Source organism: Suncus etruscus, chromosome 9 (assembly GCF_024139225.1).
Source record: "Suncus etruscus isolate mSunEtr1 chromosome 9, mSunEtr1.pri.cur, whole genome shotgun sequence".
Lineage (NCBI taxonomy): Eukaryota > Metazoa > Chordata > Mammalia > Eulipotyphla > Soricidae > Suncus > Suncus etruscus.
The window spans coordinates 68,748,817-68,771,576 of record NC_064856.1 but is presented as its reverse complement, the minus strand read 5'-3'; the positions used below and the strand labels follow the sequence as shown (position 1 = coordinate 68,771,576).

Below are 22,760 nucleotides of genomic sequence, written 5' to 3'. Positions count from 1 at the left end.
CTTGCAAGGCAAACGCCTTACCTCCATGCTATCTCTCCGGCCCCCAGATTCCCTTTTTTTTTTTTTTTAGCAAGCCGAGAAGTCTTTCCTCGGGTGGGCGGATGGGCGGGGTCGTGCCAGACCCTCTCCCCGCAGAACTGCGGTCCAGGTTGCAGTCTTCATTTAACATCCCGGGAAGGGAGGGACTTTGCGAACTCGCGGAAGTTTGGCCCTCGCCGGCCGCCGTCTGTCCCACTTGGAGTGCGGGGAAAATACTCCCGGGACACAGCGCGCGGAACCAGCAGGGAAGGAGATGGAATTCGACTGCGAGCAACTCAGGCGGCTCCTGGGCAAGGTGCGGAGGACCTACCTGCCTGCCAGGCTGGGGCTTGGGGGTCGAGAGCTCCAGGACATCGCCCCGGTTTTGAGAGTAGTCTACCTGAAGCCAGATGCTAAAAGGGCCTCTCGGTGGGAGGCCTCAGCGCCCTTGGGCCCAGGGGCCCAATTCCACCTTCTGCGCCTCCAGCCCCCCAACTGTGCATCCTACCTGCTAGGGGGACCTCAGGCCACCGGTGGACTTCTTTTCGGCCTCCTGCTGCTCCCTCCGAGCACTCACTCACCTGTCCCCTCCAGCCACGCCTTTCTCGCATTGCAATGTCTGGCCTAGATCTCCCCCTCCCCTTTTTGGAGAATGTTTGGGTGACACCCGGCAGCGCTCAGGGGTTACTCCTGGCTCTGTGCTCAGAAATCGCTCCTGGCAGGCACAGGGGACCCTATGGGATGCCGTCCTTCTGCATGCAAAGCAAACGGCCTACCTCCATGCTGTCTCAGGCCCAAGCTCCCTTTCTAGAACCCCTGTGCACATCCTTCTTGACAGCCTACTCCTCCTGGGTGTAGGGGAGATAGCATTGGGGCTAAAGTGACTTGCCTTTCCCTAGCCGGCCCAGGTTACTTAATTCTTCTCCACGTTAGGTTCCCTAAAAACCATAGGGCGTGTCTTCCAGCACAGACACCAACGACAGCTCAGGTGTCCTCCTGATAGAACTACATATATTACTATTGCCTTCTCTCTGCTTGCTATCAGGAAAAACGACTATCACATCTTGTTTACTGACAGTCCTGACTCTTGCTGGGCATTCTGCGATGGCAGAGAGGGTGCTATTGTGCTCCCTTCACTGGCATTGTGCATTGTGTGCCCAGTGCGGAGAATGAAAGGCCTAGGGTAGATTTAGACACAGAGAAGGGATTTGGAGCTGACCTACATATTTGACTGTTTGACTTTGGTCACTTTCAGGCTAATTTACCATCTGCATAATAGAGGCAACTACCTTTTCCATTAATTTTCTAGTGAAGTGGTTTTTATAATGCTTACGACTTTCTCAGGCAGGAGCAATATGTTTATACCTATTTTTTGGGGGGGGGTTTGGGTCACACCCGGCAATGCCCAGGGGTTACTCCTGGCTCCACGCTAAGAAATCGCTCCTGGCAGGCACGGGGGACCATATGGGATGCCGGGATTTGAACCAATGACCTTCTGCATGAAAGGCAAACCCATGCTATCTCTCCGGCCCCAGTGTTTATGCTATTTTTACAGGACTTCTCTGTGTCTCTTTATTGGGGCAGTTTGCATACCTATGGGAGATTTTGAAGCCTTGTGATTGGAATTATTCCTATTAATTTGGATGATTTCTAGCTACTGTGACAGGTGTAGATCTTGTGGCTAGAGAAAATTAGGATTTATTTAAGCACCATGATTACAAACATGTTTGTAGTTGGGTTTCAGTCATAAAAAAAAGTACACACCCTTTCACCAGTGCAACCTTCCCATTACCAATGTCCCACTTCTCCCTCCCCCCACCCCAGCCCCTGCCTGTCTTTGAGAACAGCATTCTATTTCTCTCACTACCATTATCATGATAGATGTTGGTGTAATTATTTCTCTAACTGCACTAAACTTCCTATTATGGGCTGGTCTTTTCAAACCTCTTTTTTTGTTTTGTTTTGTTTTTTATTTTTGGGCCACACCCGGTGACACTCAGGGGTTACTCCTGGCTATTCTCTCAGAAGTCACTCCTGGCTTGGGAGACCATATGGGACGCCGGGGGATCGAACCGCGGTCCGTCCTCGGCTAGCGCTGGCAAGGCAGACACCTTACCTCTAGCGCAACCGCGCCGACCCCTCAAACCTCATTTCTATTATCTTTGGGTATTATTATCTTACTATCTTTTCTTTTTTTCTTTTTTTTTTGGTTTTTGGGCCACACCCAGCGGTGCTCAGGGGTTACTCCTGGCTGTCTGCTCAGAAATAACTCCTGGCAGGCACGGGGGACCATATGGGACACCAGGATTCGAACCAACCACCTTTGGTCCTGGATCGGCTGCTTGCAAGGCAAACACCACTGTGCTATCTCTCCGGGCCCATCTTTTATTTTTCTTAAATCCCATAGATGAGTGAGCTTGTTCTGTGTCTATCTTTATCTCTCTGACTCATATCACTCAGCATAATAATTTCCATGTCCATCCACATACAGAAAAATTTTATGACTTCATTTCCTGATGGCTGCATAGTATTTCATTGTGTATATGTACCACAGTTTCTTTAGCCACTTATCTGTTGTCAGGCATCTGGGTTGTTTCCAGATTCTGGCTAATATAAATAGAGCTGCAATGAATAGGCATGCAGAGAGCATTTTTTTATTATGCTTTTTTGTTTCTAGGGTATATCCCTAGGAGTGGTATAGCTAGATCATATGGGAGCTCAATTTCCAGGTTTTTATTTTATTTTATTTTGTTTTTTTTGGGGAGGCCACACCCAGCAGTGCTCAGGGGTTACTCCTGGCTCTACACTCAGAAATTGCTCCTGGCAGGCTCGGGGGACCATATAAGATGCCGGGATTCGGGGCCGGGCGGTGGCGCTGGAGGTAAGGTGCCTGCCTTACCTGCGCTAGCCTAGGAGACGGACCGCGGTTCGATCCCCCGGCGTCCCATATGGTCCCCCAAGCCAGGAGCGACTTCTGAGCGCATAGCCAGGAGTAACCCCTGAGCGTCACCGGGTGTGGCCCAAAAAAAAAAAAAAAAAAAAAAAAAAAAAAAAAAAAAAAAAAAGATGCCGGGATTCGAACCACCGTCCTTCTGCATGAAGGGCAAATGCCCTACCTCTATGCTATCTCTCCGGCCCCTCAATTTCCAGTTTTTTTTTTTTTTTTGAGGAATCTCCATATTGTTTTTTCTTTTTTTTTTTTTTGGTTTTTTGGGCCACACCCGGTAACGCTCAGGGGTTACTCCTGGCTATGTGCTCAGAAGTTGCTCCTGGCTTGGGGGACCATATGGGACACCGGGGGATCGAACCACGGTCCGTCCAAGGCTAGCGCAGGCAAGGCAGGCACCTTACCTTTAGCGCCACCACCCGGCCCCCCATATTGTTTTTTCTAAAGGCAGGACTAGACGGCATTTCCACCAGCAGTGAATGAGAGTTTCTTTTCCCCCACATCCCCACCAGCATTGATTGTTCTTGTTCTTTGTGACGTGTGCCAATCTCTGTGGTGTGAGATGGTACCTCATTGTTATTTTGTGACAAAATATTTTTCAATTTTACTTTTTTTTTTGAATTTTTTTTTTTTTACCACATCCATTGTGCTCAGGGCAAGCTCCTAGCTCTGCATACAAGGATCATTCCTAGAGGTGGTGTTCGGGGACAATATGGGTTATTGGGGATCAAACCCAGGTTGACCACGTGCAAGGCAAAGCAGCTTATCTGCTATAGAATTTCTTTGGCCCCAAAAGAAATTATTATTATTTTTTTTTTTGTTTTTGTTTTTTTTTTTTTTTTGTGGTTTTTGGGTCACACCCGGCAGTGCTCAGGGGTTACTCCTGGCTCTATGCTCAGAAATTGCTCCTGGCAGGCACAGGGGACCATATGGGACGCTGGGATTCGAACCAATGACCTCTTGCATGAAAGGCAAACGCTTTACCTCCATGCTATCTCTCCAGCCCCAAGAAATTATTTTTGAAATGAGTTTCTTGAAGGAATTTGGGTCACATCTAGTAGTTACTCCTTGCTCTGGACCACTTCTAGCAGAGTTTGGAAGACCAGGATCAAATTTTATATGACTTCATGTAAATGCCTTAAGCCCTGCACTATCTCTCAACCCAAAAGTAAGCCCTTCTTCCTTCATAAAATCGTTACAGAAAGGATTAAATTAGAGCTAATATGGGGCTAGAGAGATGGTACAGTGAGTAGGGCCTTGCATATGGCCAACCTTGAGTTCTATCTCCAGCATCCCATATAATTCCATAAGCTCCTCCAGGAGTAGGCCCTGAGCACCACTGGGTATAGCCTGAAAAAAAGCCTTTAAAAAAATTTTTTTTTTAGAGCAAGGATGATAGTGCAGTGGGTAGGGTACTTGTCTTACATATGGCCGATCTGGGTTCTACCCCTGGCATCCCATATTGTGCCCTGAGCCTTCAAGGAGTGATTTCTGAGCGCAGAGCCAGGAGTAAACCCTGAACACTGCCAGTTACAGTAAAAAAAAAAAAAAAGTTTTATTTAAACCATTATGATTTACAAAGTTAGTCATAATTGGATTTTAGTCATACCAAAAAAGTTGTTTTTGTTTTTGTTTATTTTTTTGGGCCACACCCAGTGATGCTCTGAGGTTATTTGCTCCTGGCTTGCTTACTAAACCTTCTGCTAGGGCTTTAATTAGTTCATTGGTGATTCAAGAATTTTCAAAAATATATTTGCTGGGCCCGGAGAGATAGCACAGCGGCGTTTGCCTTGCAAGCAGTCAATCCAGGACCAAAGGTGGTTGGTTCGAATCCCGGTGTCCCATATGGTCCCCCCCGTGCCTGCAGGAGCTATTTCTGAGCATACAGTCAGGAGTAACCCCTGAGCACCGCCGGGTGTGGCCCAAAAACCAAAAAAAAAAAAAAAAAAGAAAATGAGGTTTTGGGGCCGGGCGGTGGCGCTGGAGGTAAGGTGCCTGCCTTGCCTGCGCTAGCCTAGGACGGACCGCGGTTCGATCCCCCGGCGTCCCATATGGTCCCCCAAGAAGCCAGGAGCAACTTCTGAGCGCATAGCCAGGAGTAACCCCTGAGCATCACAGGGTGTGGCCCAAAAACCAAAAAAAAAAAAAAAAAAATATATATATATATATATATATATATATATATTTGCTACTGAACTTCTTTCTCTTCTATCTCTTTAGTTTTTCTTTCTATTTTTTAAAATAACTTTGCCTTGGGGCTGGAGAGATAGCATGGAGGTAAAGCGTTTACCTTTCATTCAGAAGGTCATCGGTTAGAATCCCGGTGTCCCATATGGTCCCCCGAGCCTGCCAGGATCGATTTCTGAGTGTGGAGCCAGGAGCCCCTGAGTGATTCAGGGTGTGACCCCAAAACCAAAAAGAAAAACAAAACAAAAAACTTTGTCTTTGTTCTTCCTGAAACAAATGTATTATGATCAGTTGTGTCAACTATGTGATGTATTTTCTTTAAATACATTTTTTTTTTTCGTTTTGTTTTTGAGTCACACCCAGCAGCGCTCAGGTTTACTCCTGGCTCCGAGCTCAGAAAGGCAGGCTCGGGGGACCATATGGGATGCCTGGATTTGACCCAATGACCTTCTGCATGAAAGGCAAAAACCTTACCTCCATGCTATCTCTTTGGCCTCTTACATACATTTTGTTTGTTTGTTTGTTTGTTTTTTGGGTCACACCCGCAGTGCTCAGGGGTTATTCCTGGCTCTATGCTCAGAAATCGCTCCTAGCAGGCTCAGGGGACCATATGGGATGCCAGGATTTGAACCACCGTACTTCTGCGTCTAAGGCAAATGCTTTACCGCTGTGCTATCTCTCCGACCCCTTAAATACATTTTTAAAAAAATTAATAAAAATGAAAAGAAATTGCTCCTGGCTTAGGGGACCACGTGGGACACTGGGGATTGAACCAAGGTCTGTCCTGGGTCAGCCACGTGCAAGGCAAACACCATACCACTGCTCTATTGCTCTGCCCCCCCCCAAAGTCATTTTTAAGTAATAAAAGACTAGTTCAGTGCTAGAACACTTACTTTGAATATGTGAGGATCTGAGTTCAAGCCTCCACACCACATATTTTTTAACATTTTAAAATAATCAAATCAAAATCAAATCATATTTGATAATTTAAAAATTATCAAATTTAGGGGCTGGAGCTATAACATAGCAGGTAAGGAATTTGCCTTGTATGCGGTTGATCCCTGGCATTCCATATAGCCCTCCCCTAGCCTGCCAGGAGTAATTTATGAGCACAGAGTCAGGAGTAATTCCTGAGCTCTGCTGGGTGTGGCCAATAAACAACAGCAACAATAATAACAAAGATCAAATTCGAGACAGGGCTTTGACATAGAAGTGTCTGGTTAAATATTTTGTTATATTCTTTAAAGCTTTATTCTTATTTCATTCTCGTTTTTCTTTTCAGTACAAATTCAGGGATCTAACATTGGAAGAACTAAGGAATGTTGATAAGTCTTTCCCACATTTCAAATATTCCATAGATACCTATGGTAAGTGTTATTTACTCTACTTTTTGCTAATTATTTATTTTTATTTTATTTTATTTTATTTTTGGTTTTTGGGCCACACCCGGCGTTGCTCAGGGGTGACTCCTGGCTGTCTGCTCAGAAATAGCTCCTGGCAGGCACGGGGGACCATATGGGACACCGGGATTCGAACCAACCACCTTTGGTCCTGGATCGGCTGCTTGCAAGGCAAACACCGCTGTGCTATCTCTCCGGGCCCTTTTGCTAATTATTTAAACTAGTTTATTTTTATAGAGCTACAAAATTATAATCTCTCATTTCTCTCTTTTATCTTGATTTTGGGATCAAGTAGTGATTGTTAGGATCTAAGATTTAGAGTTAATTATAAACTAAATGTTGATGTTAGAATATGGTGTGCTTTTGCTTATAGATAACATTGCTTTGGCTAATGTACTCTGCTTGTTTAAGGAAGTTAACTGCTGTAAACCTGTCTTTGCTGTGAGTTTAAGTATAGCCATGACAGGCTCTAGTTTTAAGGTATAAAAACTAGGCCCAGAAGAACAGCAAATTCCTGGAACCAGACCCTAGGGTTAAATGCCAGGAAATACATCCATATAAAGCTAAACAGCAACTGTCAACCAGCCAGATGACAACCAAACCTTTGGTGTGTAGCAACAGACAGATAGCCAGATACCACACCTTGGATCTGGGGATGCGCAGCTCACCTAGCCATCTTTCTCATGCTACATTTGAACTACAACCAATCCTAGCTGTTTGGCTGATGCAACCTTGTACTAAGGACCAATATATATATTTTTATATATATAAAAAAAAAAAAATATATATATATATATATATATATTTTTTTTTTTTGGTTTTGAGGTCACACCTGGCACTCAGGGGTTACTCCTGGCTCTGTGCTCAGAAGTTGCTCCTGGTAGGCACGGGGTACCTTATGGGATGCTGGGATTCCAATCACCATCCCTCCTGGATCAGCTGCGTGCAAGGCAAATGCCCTGCCGCTGTGCTATCTCTCTGGTTCCAGGACCAATAATTTTAAAAGCTCAATACTCAGGGCGGAAATCCCCTGGACTGAGTGCCCTTTAAATTTGGCCTGTGAGCCTTTCTCAGGGTCTTTGTTTCTTAGGAGATGCTTAACCCCAGCATGCTGGAATGAACTTTCTTGCATTTGCATTACTGCCTGTCTTCCTGGTAGTCTTTTGGTGGGATCCTGAGTTCTGGACTTAACAGTGATTTGTGATTTCTGATGAAATTTAAATTAATGCAGTTTATTTTATATTCATTTTCTATTGCTGTCCTAACAAACTTCAGGTTTTTTTGTTTTGTTTTGTTTTTTTGTTTTTTGTTTTGGGTCACACCCAGTAGCACTTGGGGTTACTCCTGGCTCTACGCTCAGAAATTGCTCCTGGCAGGTTTGGGGGACCATATGGGATGCCAGGATTCGAACCACCGTCCTTCTGCATGCAAGGCAAATGCCTTACCTCCATGCTAACTCACCGGCTCGCCCTAACAAACTTATTACTTTAAAGCACACAAATTTACTGTCCATAGTTCTGTAGGGTAGAAGTTCAACTTAGGTGCCTATAGGTAAGAAGTTTGGGCTAGGGGCCGGAGAGAGAGCATGGAGGTAAGGCGTTTGCCTTTCATGCAGGAGGTCATCAGTTCAAATCCCGGTGCCCCATATGGTCCCCTGTGCCTGCCAGGAGCAATTTCTGAGCCTGGAGCCAGAAATAACCCCTGAGCACTGCCGGGTGTGACCCAAAAACCACAAAAAAAAAGAAAAGAAAAGAAAAAAAAAGAAGTTTGGGCTAAAATAAACAAAACAAAACAAAACAAAACAAAATCTTAGTTCTTTTCCAAAAGCTCTATGGAAGAAGTTATTTCCTTGTCTTTATTCCTCTTTTCTTTCTTTCTTTTTTTTTGGGGGGGGGGGCACACCTGGTTGTACTCAGGATTACTTCTTGCTCTGACACAGGGATTACTCCTGGCATTCTTGGGGGATTGAACTCCAGTCAGCTGCATGCCAGGCAATCACCCTTCCTGCTCTATTTCTTTGGCCTGCCTTTTTCATTTTCAAATAAAAGTCACCAACATTTTCTTTGGCTTTTATGATCTTCTGCCATTTTTAGAGTCTCTCTAATTATCCCTCTGATATCATATCTACCTCTGACCACAGCTGGAAAAGAGGTCTGCTTTCAAGATGTGCTTTGCATAGATTATGCCCACTCCAATAGTTTGGGGTAGCCTCCTGTCTAAATCCTTAACTGCATCTAAGAAGTCTCTCAATGAAATAAAATAACCAAGGATTAGAGTATAGATATCCTTAGGAGACATTATATTTAATATATTTATTGTTGATTTTAAATTGTTAGTGACACAGTTTTAGTTATTTGTTCATTTAATATAATGGCCCAGTTATCTAGTTAAGATTTTATGTTAGTATCATTTAAAAAAATTCTGGACACAACACACACTTAGAAAAATGTTTTTTTTGGGTGGTGGGTTTGGATCACACCTGGCAATGCTCAGGGGTTACACCTGGCTCTGCACTCAGAAATCACTCCTGGCAGGCTCAGGGGACCATATGGGATGCCGGGATTCGATCTACCATCCATGCTATCTCTCTGGCCCCCAGAAATATGTTTTTTATGTTGATTCCATATACATATAACTACTTTGTACATACTGGTATTTTCTTATTTTAAAGGGTAAGATTGGTAAGATTAGTTTTGTGGAGCCACACCTGACCTTGCTCAGGCATTACTCCTAGCATCATAAATCAGTAAACCATATATGGTACCACAGATTTGAACTAGGGTTGCAGCCAGTGAAGCCTTCATGTAAAGCAGTTGCCTTACCCATTGTAGTGTCTCTCCAGACCCTTTCTTGTCTGTGTACTCCATTTCATTTAAAAACAAATGCTGATTGAGACTTATTAACCTGTTTTTGGAATCACAAATTAGTAAAAAAACACACTTGAAAAACTTCATTTTTTTTTTGGGGGGGGGGGGCGGTCATACCCGGCAGCGGTGGTGCTCAAGGATTACTTCTGGCTCTGTGATCAGAAGTCACTCCTGGGGCCGGAGAGATAGCACGGCGGTGTTTGCCTTGCAAGCAGCCGATCCAGGACCAAAGGTGGTTGGTTCGAATCCTGGTGTCCCATATGGTCTCACGTGCCTGCCAGGAGCTATTTCTGAGCAGACAGCCAGGAGTAACCCCTGAGCATAGCTGGGTGTGGCCCAAAAACCAAAAAAAACCAAAACCAAAACAAAGCAGAAAAAGAAGTCACTCTTGGCAGGCTCAGGGACCATATGGGATGCCAGGATTTGTACTGGGGTCCATCCTGTGTTGGCTGCGTGCAAGGCAAATGCCTTGCCGCTGTACTATCATTCCAGCTCTTGAAAAACTTCTTTATTCTTTTTTTTTTTGTTTATTTGGGTCATACCCAACAGTGCTCAGGGGTTCCTCCTGGCTCTACACTCAGAAATTGCCCCTGGCAGGCACGGGGGACCATATGGGATGCCAGGATTCGAACCCCCATCCTGTTCCATGGAAGGCAAATGCCTTACCTCCATGCTATCTGGCTAGCCTAAAACTTCTTTATTCTACATGATTTTTGTTTGTTTGTTTGTTTGTTTGTTTTGGTTTTTGGACCACACCCGGTGATGCTCAGGGATTACTTCTAGCTATGGGCTCAGAAATTGCTCCTGGCTTGGGGGACCATGTGGGATGCCTGGGGAATCGTGTCCTAGGTTAACTATGTGCAAGGCAAACACCCTACCACTGTACCACCACTGCAGCCCCACATGATATTATTGAATTAGGTTTAAGAAAATGTGTCTAACTCATTTAAATATTAGTAATTATAGGCATTATTGTAATTATTTTTAGAAATAGCCAATATTATATGTGCAAGAGGGTTTTAGATTCTGCCACACCTGTGACTGGCATTTTTAATAAGCATCTTATTATTTGTGCTGTCTAAATGTTTGAGATGGAGGATATAATAGTTATATGTAGATTTCCCTGCTTATTCGAAAGTAGAATGTTGGGGCTGGAGTGATAGCACAGCAGTAGGGCGTTTGCCTTATACAAGGCCAACCCAGGACGGACTCCAGTTCAATTCCCAGCATTCCATAAGGATTCCCAAGCCTTCCAGGAGCAATTTCTGAGTTCAGAGCCAGAAATAACTCCTGATTGCTGCCGGGTGTGATCCAAAAATAAAAAATAAAAAAAACCAAGGGGCTGGAGTGATAACAGCACTAGGGTATTTGCCTTGCATACAGCTCCAGCGTCCCATATGGTCCCCCAAGCCAGGAGCAACTTCTGAGTGCATAGCCAGGAGTAAAGCCTAAGCATCACTGGGTGTGATCCAAAAAAACAAAGAAAACAAACAAACAAACAAAAAAAAAAACACAAAAAACGAAATGGGGCCGGGAGTCTAGCAGGAGGAGGTTTGGTAGGCCCACGCCATGCCGGAGGCTTGCTTGGCCAGGCCTAGGGGGGGTGCGGGATTTGGGTAACCCCAGCACCCCTCGGCCACCTTGCTCCAGATCTCCAGGGCTTCCTTGGGCCACATGCCTGGGCAAGCCGGTGAGTTGGGTCCCTTGGTGGAGCTTGAAGGTACCCTAGGCCTTCCCCCACTATCCATGTGGCTCCTTAGGGAGGGTCTGGGTGGGGCTCTGAACTTCTGTTCTCCCAGCTTCTTGAAGGATCTCTCCTTCTGGGAGCCGGGAGTCTAGCAGGAGGAGGTTTGGTAGGCCCACGCCATGCCGGAGGCTTGCTTGGCCAGGCCTAGGGGGGGTGCGGGATTTGGGTAACCCCAGCACCCCTCGGCCACCTTGCTCCAGATCTCCAGGGCTTCCTTGGGCCACACGCCTGGGCAAGCCGGTGAGTTGGGTCCCTTGGTGGAGCTTGAAGGTACCCTAGGCCTTCCCCCACTATCCATGTGGCTCCATAGGGAGGGTCTGGGTGGGGCTCTGAACTTCTGTTCTCCCAGCTTCTTGAAGGATCTCTCCTTCTGGGAGCCGGGAGTCTAGCAGGAGGAGGTTTGGTAGGCCCACGCCATGCCGGAGGCCTGCTTGGCCAGGCCTAGGGGGGGTGCGGAATTTGGGTAACCCCAGCACCCCTCAGCCACCTTGCTCCAGATCTCCAGGGCTTCCCCGGGCCACACGCCTGGGCAAGCCAGTGAGTTGGGTCCCTTGGTGGAGCTTGAAGGTACCCTAGGCCTTCCCCCACTATCCATGCGGCTCCTTAGGGAGGGTCTGGGTGGGGCTCTGAACTTCTGTTCTCCCAGCTTCTTTTTTTTTTTTTTTCAAGATATCTTGTTTTTCTTTTCAGTGAATGAATTTTTGAAATGTTGGGATACAGCCAATGTAAGCGTTTATATTAATTTTAGAAGTATGGGATAATTATATTCTATTTGTATATACTGCAAAATGATCACCACAGTCTAGCTAACATCCTTCACAAGTCACAGATTTTCTTCCTAATACAATACCAAAGTGTCACGTTCATCTGACTTAGAGCCTTCAAGTCCCATTTTCTTTTTTTTTTTTTTTTGAAAATAAATGAGAATAAATTATTTAGTACCGTGAAATTTCATATTCTCTTTTAAGTTTCCTATACAAGTATTTTTAGATTGAAGGGTTCAAAGTATCAGAAAAAGAAAATGTGTAAGATAGGTGTAAGCATACTGTCTGGAGAGCTCTTTTATTTTCTTAAAACAAAAAACTCAACTAAGCATTAGTTTATACTTTTTTTTTTCTTTTAAATATTACCTTTTATAAATTTTTTTTTAACACCACCCATCACCAGTGCAACATTCCCATCACCAATGTCCCAAGTCTCCCTCCTCCCCACCCGACCCCCGCCTGTACTCTAAACAGGTTCTCAATTTCCCTCATACATTCTCATTATTAGGACAGTTCAAAATGTAGTTATTTATCCAACTAAACTCATCACTCTTTGTGATGAGCTTCCTGAGGTGAGCTGGAACTTCCAGCTCTTTTCTCTTTTGTGTCTGAAAGTTATTATTGCAAGAATGTCTTTCATTTTTCTTAAAACCCATAAATGTGTGAGACCATTCTGCGTTTTTCTCTCTCTCTCTGACTTATTTCACTCAGCATAATAGATTCCGTGTACATCCATGTATAGGAAAATTTCATGACTTCATCTCTCCTGACAGCTGCATAATATTCCATTGTGTATATGTACCACAGTTTCTTTAGCCATTCGTCTGTTGAAGGGCATCTTGGTTGTTTCCAGAGTCTTGCTATGGTAAATAGTGCTGCAATGAATATAGGTGTAAGGAAGGGGTTTTTGTATTGTATTTTTGTGTTCCTAGGGTATATTCCTAGGAGTGGTATACCTGGATCGTATGGGAGCTCGATTTCCAGTTTTTGGAGAAATCTCCATATCGCTTTCCATAAAGGTTGAACTAGACGGCATTCCCACCAGCAGTGGATAAGAGTTCCTTTCTCCCCACATCCCCGCCAACACTGTTTATTCTCATTCTTTGTGATGTGTGCCATTCTCTGTGGTGTGAGGTGGTATCTCATCGTTGTTTTGATTTGCATCTCCCTGATGATTAGTGATGTGGAGCACTTTTTCATGTGTCTTTTGGCCATCTGTATTTCTTCTTTGTCAAAGTGTCTGTTCATTTCTTCTCCCCATTTTTTGATGGGATTAGATGTTTTTTTCTTGTAAATTTCTGTCAGAACCTTTCTCAATATAGTTAAGGCCATCTACTACAAACCAGAGGCAAATATTGTCCTCAATGGAGAAAAACTGAAAGCCTTTCCTCTAAATTCTGGCACAAGACAAGGCTGTCCTCTCTCACCACTCCTATTCAACATAGCACTGGAAGTACTCGCTATAGTGATTAGGCAAGAAAAGGATATCAAGGGAATCCAGATAGGAAAGGAAGAAGTCAAGCTCTCACTGTTTGCAGATGACATGATACTCTACTTAGAAAACCCCAAAGACTCTATCAAAAAGCTTCTAGAAACAATAGACTCATATAGCAAGGTGGCAGGCTACAAAATTAACACACAAAAATCAATGGCCTTTCTATACACCAATACTAATAAGGAAGAAATGGACATTAAGAAAACAACTCCATTCACTATAGTGTCACACAAACTCAAATATCTTGGAATCAACTTGACTAAAAATGTGAAGGACCTATACAAAGAAAACTATAAAACTCTGCTCCAAGAAATAAGAGAGGACACGCGGAAATGGAAGCATATACCCTGCTCATGGATTGGCAGGATTAACATCATTAAAATGGCAATACTCCCCAAAGCACTGTACAGATTTAATGCGATCCCCCTAAAGATACCCATGACATTCTTCAAAGAAGTGGACCAGGTACTTTTGAAATTTATTTGGAACAATAAACACCCTCGAATAGCTAAAGCAATCATTGGGAAAAAGAATATGGGAGGAATTACTTTCCCCAACTTTAAACTTTACTACAAAGCAATAGTTATCAAAACAGCATGGTATTGGAATAAAGACAGGCCCTCAGATCAGTGGAATAAGCTTGAATACTCAGAGAATGTTCCCCAGACATACAATCATCTAATTTTTGATAAAGGAGCAAAAAATCCTAAATGGAACAAAGAAAGCCTCTTCAACAAGTGGTGTTGGCAAAACTGGGTAGCCACTTGCAAAAAATTGAACTTAGACCCCCAGCTAACATCATGTACGAAGGTAAAATCCAAATGGATTAAAGACCTCGATATCAGCCCCAAAACCATAAGATATATAGAACAATACGTAGGTAAAACACTCCAGGACATTGAGGCTAAAGGCATCTTCAAGGAAGAAACTGCACTCTCCAAGCAAGTGAAAGCAGATATTAACAGATGGGAATATATTAAGCTGAGAAGCTTCTGCACCTCAAAGGAAATAGTGCCCAAGATACAAGAGCCACCCACTGAGTGGGAGAAACTATTCACCCAATATCCATCAGATAAGGGGCTAATCTCCCAGCTTCTTGAAGGATCTCTCCTTCCTGGGAGCCGGGAGTCTAGCAGGAGGAGGTTTGGTAGGCCCACGCCATGCCGGAGGCTTGCTTGGCCAGGCCTAGGGGGGGTGCGGGATTTGGGTAACCCCAGCACCCCTCGGCCACCTTGCTCCAGATCTCCAGGGCTTCCCCGGGCCACACGCCTGGGCAAGCCGGTGAGTTGGGTCCCTTGGTGGAGCTTGAAGGTACCCTACGCCTTCCCCCACTATCCATGCGGCTCCTTAGGGAGGGTCTGGGTGGGGCTCTGAACTTCTGTTTTCCCAGCTTCTTGAAGGATCTCTCCTTCCTGGGAGCCGGGAGTCTAGCAGGAGGAGGCTTGGCAAGCCCACGCCATGCCGGAGGCCTGCTTGGCCAGGCCTAGGGGGGGTGCAGGATTTGGGTAACCCCAGCACCCTTCGGCCACCTTGCTCCAGATCTCCAGGGCTTCCCCGGGCCACACGCCTGGGCAAGCCGGTGAGTTGGGTCCCTTGGTGGAGCTTGAAGGTACCCTAGGCCTTCCCCCACTATCCATGCGGCTCCTTAGGGAGGGTCTGGGTGGGGCTCTGAACTTCTGTTCTCCCAGCTTCTTGAAGGATCTCTCCTTCCTGGGAGCCGGGAGTCTAGCAGGAGGAGGTTTGGCTGGCACTGGTAATCTCGAAACATTAATAGTACTCTCACAAGAAACATTAATAGTACTCACTATCATTGAATTATGTTTTTATGTATGCAGAATGTCCATTTTGTACTCTGCCCTTTTGCATACCCCTTCATAAGTTCATACTTCTCTTTAACTTCTTTAACTCCTATCATCATTACTCCTTTTTTACCCTTTCTAACTTAAGTACTGTTGAGTCCTAATTCACAGACCAAAGTGGTGCCCTAGAGTTAACACCCACCCAACTATTTTAAAAGACATAAAAAGGACACATATCTTTTCAACATTTTATGGGTGTTTTCTTTGACGGCTATAACTTTTGCTAAATACTTTCTTATACAGTGATGATTCCCCCCCCCCATGTTTTTTATCTTCTCTTTGTGAACTGCTCAATATGGAATTTGGTGTGAAAGAATCCCTCAGTTTAATACTTATGTTTGATCCAAGTCATGGGTCTTGTTGGAAATGTTCTTATGCCCCCATATATCTGATAGCACCATGTGGCTTTATATCTTGTTTGCGTAGGCACACTAACATGGGAAAATACTATACATACCAATAAGTTCTTATCTAATAGAAATGGGAACACACAAATCTTGTAGTGCAATGAGACCTTACACCCTGAACATTGACATAAAGACCTGGCACAGGCCTCAAAAGAATGGGCATTCTCCATTTACCCCTTGATCTACAGAAGACATTTACAAAACATCCAGGGTTGTATATAATATCACCCGGAGGCATTCCTGTACCAGGGACGATCCTACAGCTGCTCTGACATCGATCTACTCAAAAGAGACATCCCTTAACACTGAGAAGACAACAAGAACAATGACCTGCTTACTGGACAGGGCTTGCTGTATTGCCCCTTTATAACATCACCTGGAAGCAATCCTCTACCACGGAAGACCCTACCACTGCTCAGACATAGTCCTGCTCAAAAGAGACTTCCCTTAACACTGAGAAGACTTAACAACAACAACCTGCTTACAGGACAGGGCTTCCTGCATTCCCCTTTCATGGTGAGGTGAAATGAGAAGGCACTCCACATCATGACTTCAATGTAGGACATGCAGATTCCAGAATCTTTAATACAGAAACATGAGACCAACAACAGAGACTGTGTGATAAGTGTGTTGGCGCTACGGACAATGTCTTGGAGCGAACGATAACTTTCCTGAGGCCTAGAGCTGGTCTTATGCCAGGAAACTTCAGGGGTAGGATCTCTTTGTATTTAGGCCAAGGCTATTCCTTTCCATGCCTCTCATATTTTGGTGGGCCTATGCAAACAACAATTGCCACTCTAACACCGTTTTTACTGTGCTCCTTTGACTCTAATCCTTAAAACACACCCACTTAAAATTTGAGGTTAACTTAAGCTAATATGCATGTACATGGAAATGTAAAAAATACTATGCCTCTAATGTTTAAGGAGTTACGTAAGTTTGATGGCTTTAGATTGCCTTGTGTGCTGTTAAGAAATAGTATAATGTGCTACAATCTGGGGACTTGAGGGAACAAGTAATTGCACATGGATTCTGTTTTATTTATCTTAACTTTCTTTGGTGAAAGTTCAAAGTTAAGATATCAGCAAGGTCGGGGCCGGGCGGTGGCGCTGGAGGTAAGGTGCCTGCCTTACCTGCGCTAGCCTAGGAGACGGACCGCGGTTCGATCCCCCGGCGTCCCATATGGTCCCCCAAGCCAGGAGCGACTTCTGAGCGCATAGCCAGGAGTAACCCCTGAGCGTTACCGGGTGTGGCCCAAAAACCAAAAAAAAAAAAAAAAAGATATCAGCAAGGGGACTTCTTCAGATAATTATGTTATGGGTGATTGTCCTTCCACTGTAACTTTACCTTATCCTCTTTCTTTGCATCTTTTGTTCTCATAATTCATAATAAAAAAAAAAAAGAAAAAAAAAACACGAAAAAAAAAACAACAAAAAAAAAAAACCAAAAAAACCACACCACCAAAAGTAAAATGTTACTATTTGGTATATGTAAGTTATTTCTGAGATCTGAGATCTGGGAGTGCTATAACCATTAATTTATTATTATTATTTTAATTACTTTTGTTTTGGGACCACACCTGGCAGTGCTTTAGGCTTATTCCTGGATCTTTTTTGTTTTGTTTTGTCTTTTGTTTTTTGGGTCACACCTGGATTGGTTGCATGCAAGGCAAGTGCCCTACCTGTTGTACTATCTCTCCAGTTCCAATCAGCATTTAGATAGGGGAAAATTGAAAAATTTCAGATCCCAAAATAACATACCAAATTACACCTATTAGGAATACTCAAATTTCAGATAATGCAGAAAATCTATCCTATTTATTGAATTACCATCTACCCTTTCTGCTTTCTAAGAAAACTATATTGTAATTTTCTCTTGTCACTATATTTATTAGTTTCCTTATAGTACATATTTTTCTATGTGTGTATATACGTGCACTATAGTACAATTCTTCCTATTCCTCATTATACATCTTGAACTTTTTTCTCTTCCAGTTTTCAAAGATAGTTCTCAGAAAGATTTGCTGAATGCCACGGGTACTGTTCCTGTGATATATCAAGGTAAGTATGGAAATTGAGTTAAATGGGATTTTCTAGAAGAGCAGTTTAATAAGGACCAAGACTTCTTTTTTGTTTGTTTGTTTGTTTTTGGGTCACACCCAGCAACACTCAGGGGTTACTCCTGGCTCTATGCTCAGAAATCACTCCTGGCTTGGGGGACCATATGGGAAGTTGGGATTCAAACCACTGTCCTTCTGCATGCAAGGCAAACATCCTATTTCCGTGCTATCTCTCTGGCCCAGAACCAAAAATTCTTTCATGCTTGCAACATTCTCAAAATGTTTTTACATATACATGTTCTATGTAAAACCTTGTTGTACTTTCCCAGTGTTAAGTAAAATATAGTTCATGAATTAGACATGAAAAATTACTCAGCCGAAGAAGGCATAATTAATAGCAAAAATTAATTTTAGCTCAAAAAATATTTACTTATTGTTAGTAATGTGCCCACTTTTAGGTGCTTGGATAAAGAGGAAAACAAGATAGACATAGGGGCCGGAGTGATAGTACAGTGGGGGGGGGGGGGCATTTGCTTTGAATGCAACTAATTTAAATTCAATCCTACATGGTCCCCCAAATTCCTCCAGGAGTGATCCCTGAGGTAGGAGTTAACCCTGAGCACCACCAGGGGTGGCTCAAAAATAAAATAATGAAATTAAAAAAAAAAGCAATAAAAAATAAAGGCAAGACAGACATAGGCCTACTCTTTTGGGGCTGGTTTGGGTGACACCCGGCGACGCTTAGGGGTTACTCCTGGCTCTGTGCTCAGAAATCGCCCCTGGTAAGCTCAAGGGGATCATATGGGATGCCAGGAATTGAGCCACTGTCAGACCTGGGTCAGCCACTTGCAAGGCAAATGCCCTACCCCTGTGGTATCTCTCTAGCCCCCATAAGCCTGCCCCTTTTTTTTTTTTTTTGGTTTTTGGGCCACACCTGGTGACTCTCCTGGCTATGTGCTGAGAAATAGCTCCTGGCTTGAGGGACCATATGGACTCCGGGGATTGAACCGAGGTTTGTCCTGGGTCAGCTGTGTGCAAGGCAAACGCTCTACTGCTGTGAAATTGCTTTGACCCCCAAGTCTGCTCCTTTTTTTATTTTTAGGGGGGGCACACCCAATGACACTTAGGGGTTACTCCTGGCTATGTGCTCAGAAATCTCTCCTGGCTTGGGGGACCATATGGGACACTGGGGGATTGAACCGCTGTCCATCCTAGACTAGTGTGGGCAAGGCAGACACCTTACTCCTTGCACCACCACTCCAGCTTCTCAATTCTATTTCAAAAGAGTGTTGATTTCTGCAGGAAAAGCACGCACTCCAATGTATTGAGACATCTCCCAAATTTGAGTTTTTTTGTGTCTAATCCAGTTTACACATTACGCTATCTACAAGTAAAGAATAGCTTTAGTTGTATTTGCTGAATATTAATTTTATCTTTAATAATTTGTCATTTGTCAGGTATTCATTAATTCATATCTACATAAGAAATTTATTGCAATGTCAGTATTTACATTTTTTCATTATTTTATGGTTTGGGGCCACACCCAGTTGTGTTGTGTTCAAGGCGTACTCCTAATGCTGCACACAGGGATAACTTCTGCAGTGTTCAGGGATCATATGGGGTGCCATGGATCAAACCCAGGTTGGATGTGTACAAGGTAAATGCTCTACTTGGTGTACTATCACTTCGGCTTCTGAGTAGCCAGAATTTTAGCCCTTGTACTTGGTACAAGGAAACAGAAATGAATGGTACACTAACCTCTCTAGAAGTTGACAGTGTAAAATTACCACTGGGTGTGATCACAAAGCCGAAAAAGAAAAAAAAAAGAAAAAGAAAAAGAAGAAGAAAGGTACAATAAATTTCCTTGAATAGTTTTGGGTGGTCTGGGGCACTCCTGGTAGAGTTCAAGGTATCATTGTCATGACCAGGAGTGGGGGCTGGAGGTGGAGCTTCCAAATCCATATGCAAAGCATCAAGCCACCTCCCTGTCCTACAGTAGCTTTGTTCAGATGGACTAAAGATTATAGAGAGAAGATGCCATAGCCAAATTTCTGGCATAATAAAGTTTTCTGGCTGTTTACTGACTTGGTCTGGTTATTGTTTAAATTAAATTTTCTCAATTATACTGATGGTCTAAAGGGAATTTATCATGTGAATACAGATGAAATGGAGAAAACCAGTCTTGATTTACATAGATATATTATTAAAAGCCTGATTAAAATACATGTCTTAAGATGCTAGCTACCTATACCATAAATATAAAGTTTATGTCATTATTATTTGAAATGTATTTATTTTGTCTCAAATAGGTATTACCTATAACATACCAATTCGTTTGTGGATTTTGGATTCTCATCCTTTTGCACCTCCTATTTGCTTCTTAAAGCCAACTGCAAATATGGGAATCTCAGTTGGAAAACACGTGGATGCTCAAGGCAGAATATACTTGCCTTATCTGCAAAACTGGAGCCATGTAAGGTCAATTGGGATTTTCTTTCAAGGGTTTATTTTTTTCCTTTGACCCTGATTTGACTTTTGATTCTTATTAATAACTGGATTTTCTTTTAGTGGTTGTCTGCATATGGTTTTCAAGAGTAATTTAAAACTAGCCCCCGTGGGCCACCTGAGATGCTTAGTGGAGCAATACTTAGATCAGGGGGCCAACTCTTGTTTGTGTTATCTTTTTTTTTTTATATATACTGTCTCTTTTAATCTTTTGCTATTTACTAAAGCATGTGTATTTTACATTATGGTTTGCCTCTTCTTTCATATGTACAAGATTTTTCATTTAATTTTTTTTGTTTTGTTTTTGGACCAAATCTGGTAATGGTCAAAGGTTACTCTTGGCTCTGTGCTCAGAGCTTAGGAATTACTCCTGGTTGTACTCAGGGACCATATGGGTGCTGGATATCAAACCCATGTCTGGCGATCAAACCCAGGTCTGGCACATTTAAGGCAAGTGTCCTTCCTACCCATTGTACTATTGCTCCAGCCCCTGTATGAAACCTTTAAGAAAGTAAAAAGGGGGCCCGGAGAGATAGCACAGTGGCGTTTGCCTTGCAAGCAGCCAATCCAGGACCTAAGGTGGTTGGTTCGAATCCCTGTGTCCCATATGGTCCCCCATGCCTGCCAGGAGCTATTTCTGAGCAGCCAGCCAGGAGTAACCCCTGAGCACTGCTGGGTGTGGCCCAAAAACCAAAAAAAAAAAAAAAAAAAACAGAAAGAAAGAAAGTAAAAAGGAATGGAAAAGGAATTCACACTAGGAGCTTGAGAGATAATACAGGGTTTAAGGAACTTGTGTTGCATCCAGATGACCACAGTTTGATCTTAGGTACCACATATGGTACCCAGATCACTGCCAGGGGTGATTCCTGAGCACAGAACCAGGAGTCGAGCCTGAGCATTGCTGGGTGTGGCCTAGAAGAATGTCCACCCAAATTGTTCTGGAGTTTAGGAGAAATTACAAGCTTTTATTTTATGAATTGTGCATGATTTGCATTACTTGATGATTAAAATAAGATTTCCCATTAAATGTTACAAATTGGATCTGACAATATTTGTTAGTTGGAAGGACAAAAGTATTGTTTTAGTCTTACTCTTTAGTCCATTGGCCATTGGATAAATTGCAACCCCGGAGCGATAACATAGCAGTAGGGTGTTTACCTTGCACATGGCTGATCCAGGGTGGACCTCGGTTCGATCCCTGGAGTCCCATATGGTCCCCCAAGCCAGGAGCAATTTCTGAGTGCATACAGGAGTAACCCTGAGCGACTTTGGATGTGGCCCAAAATAAAAAATAAAATAAAAATTTTTTAATATATTTATCAGTCTTGTATGTTTATTCTTTTATTCTTTTTTGGGGAGGCACACCTGACAGGCCAATATCGCTTCTGGCAGGTTCAGGGGATGCTTATGGGATGCCAGGGATCAAACCTGGGTCAGCCACATGTAACACAACCACCCAAACTGCTGTGCAACTGCTACAGTCCCATATGTTTATTCTTTTTTGTCATTTTACCTCTTTCATATTTCCTCTGCTTTTTATAAGAACCCTGAAACATTATTTTTCATGAGTTAAAATATTGTGGAAATTTATATTTCCACATTTTCTTCTCTATAGGGGTTGATGTGCATAAAATTAACTCCGGTTCTATCCCCAGGACCATCAGGTCCCATAAACATAGATTTGGGAATAACTGCAGCACCTCTAGGTATGGTGCAAACCACCATTCTGAAGAATGTTTTTATAAAGACATCTAAATTGTCCCCAAATTAAGTATTCTGCTAGTAAGCATACTCATGCTTTTTTGTTTGTTTGTTTGTTTGTTTGTTTTTGGGCCATATCCGGTGACATTTAGGGGTTACTCCTGGTTATGCGTTCAGAAATTGCTCCTGGCTTGGGAGACCATATTGGATGCCAGGGGATCAAAACACGGTTTGTCCTAGATCAGCTGCGTGCAAAGCGAACACCCTACCACTGCACCACTGCTCTGTCCCCCATATTTATGCTTTTTTTTTCAGACTGGAAACAGTCTGGGATTTAACAGTTGTTCCTTTTATAGGTTAAAAAGATTGCAGTGTTTACAAAATTTTGTTAACTTTTCCTTTTGTGTGCATTCTACAGCCTAAATCTGTCATTGTCGGATTAATCAAAGAAATGATTGCCAAGTTTCAAGAAGAACTTCCCTTGTATTCCTTGTCATCATCCAACGAGGCTCAACAGGTTGACTTGCTAGCTTATATTGCAAAAATCACTGAAGGTTTGTAATTTGTTCATCAAATTACTTTAAGAATTAGGGGGCCAGAGAGATAGCATGGAGGTAAGGCGTTTGCCTTTCATGCAGAAGGTCATCAGTTCAAATCCCGGCATCCCATATGGTCCCCCGTGCCTGCCAGGAGCAATTTCTGAGCCTGGAGCCAGGAATAACCCCTGAGCACTGCCAGGTGTGACCCAAAAACCACACACACACACACACACACACACACAAAAGAATTAGATGTCCTAAGCCA

General features: G+C 43.4%; 1 protein-coding gene across 2 annotated transcripts in view; it reads left to right on the top strand.

The window, feature by feature from the left end:
* Positions 1-289: 289 nt before the first annotated feature.
* Positions 290-22,760, top strand: part of UEVLD (UEV and lactate/malate dehyrogenase domains) — a 66,890-nt gene continuing 44,419 nt past the window's right edge. For both annotated transcript variants that reach the window (XM_049781047.1, XM_049781048.1), the window contains exons 1-5: positions 290-334; positions 6,435-6,519; positions 17,686-17,751; positions 20,060-20,223; positions 22,375-22,510. In XM_049781047.1, the coding sequence (XP_049637004.1) occupies positions 293-334; positions 6,435-6,519; positions 17,686-17,751; positions 20,060-20,223; positions 22,375-22,510 (493 nt within the window). In that variant the 5' untranslated portion in view covers positions 290-292. The remainder of the gene's footprint in view (positions 335-6,434; positions 6,520-17,685; positions 17,752-20,059; positions 20,224-22,374; positions 22,511-22,760) is intronic.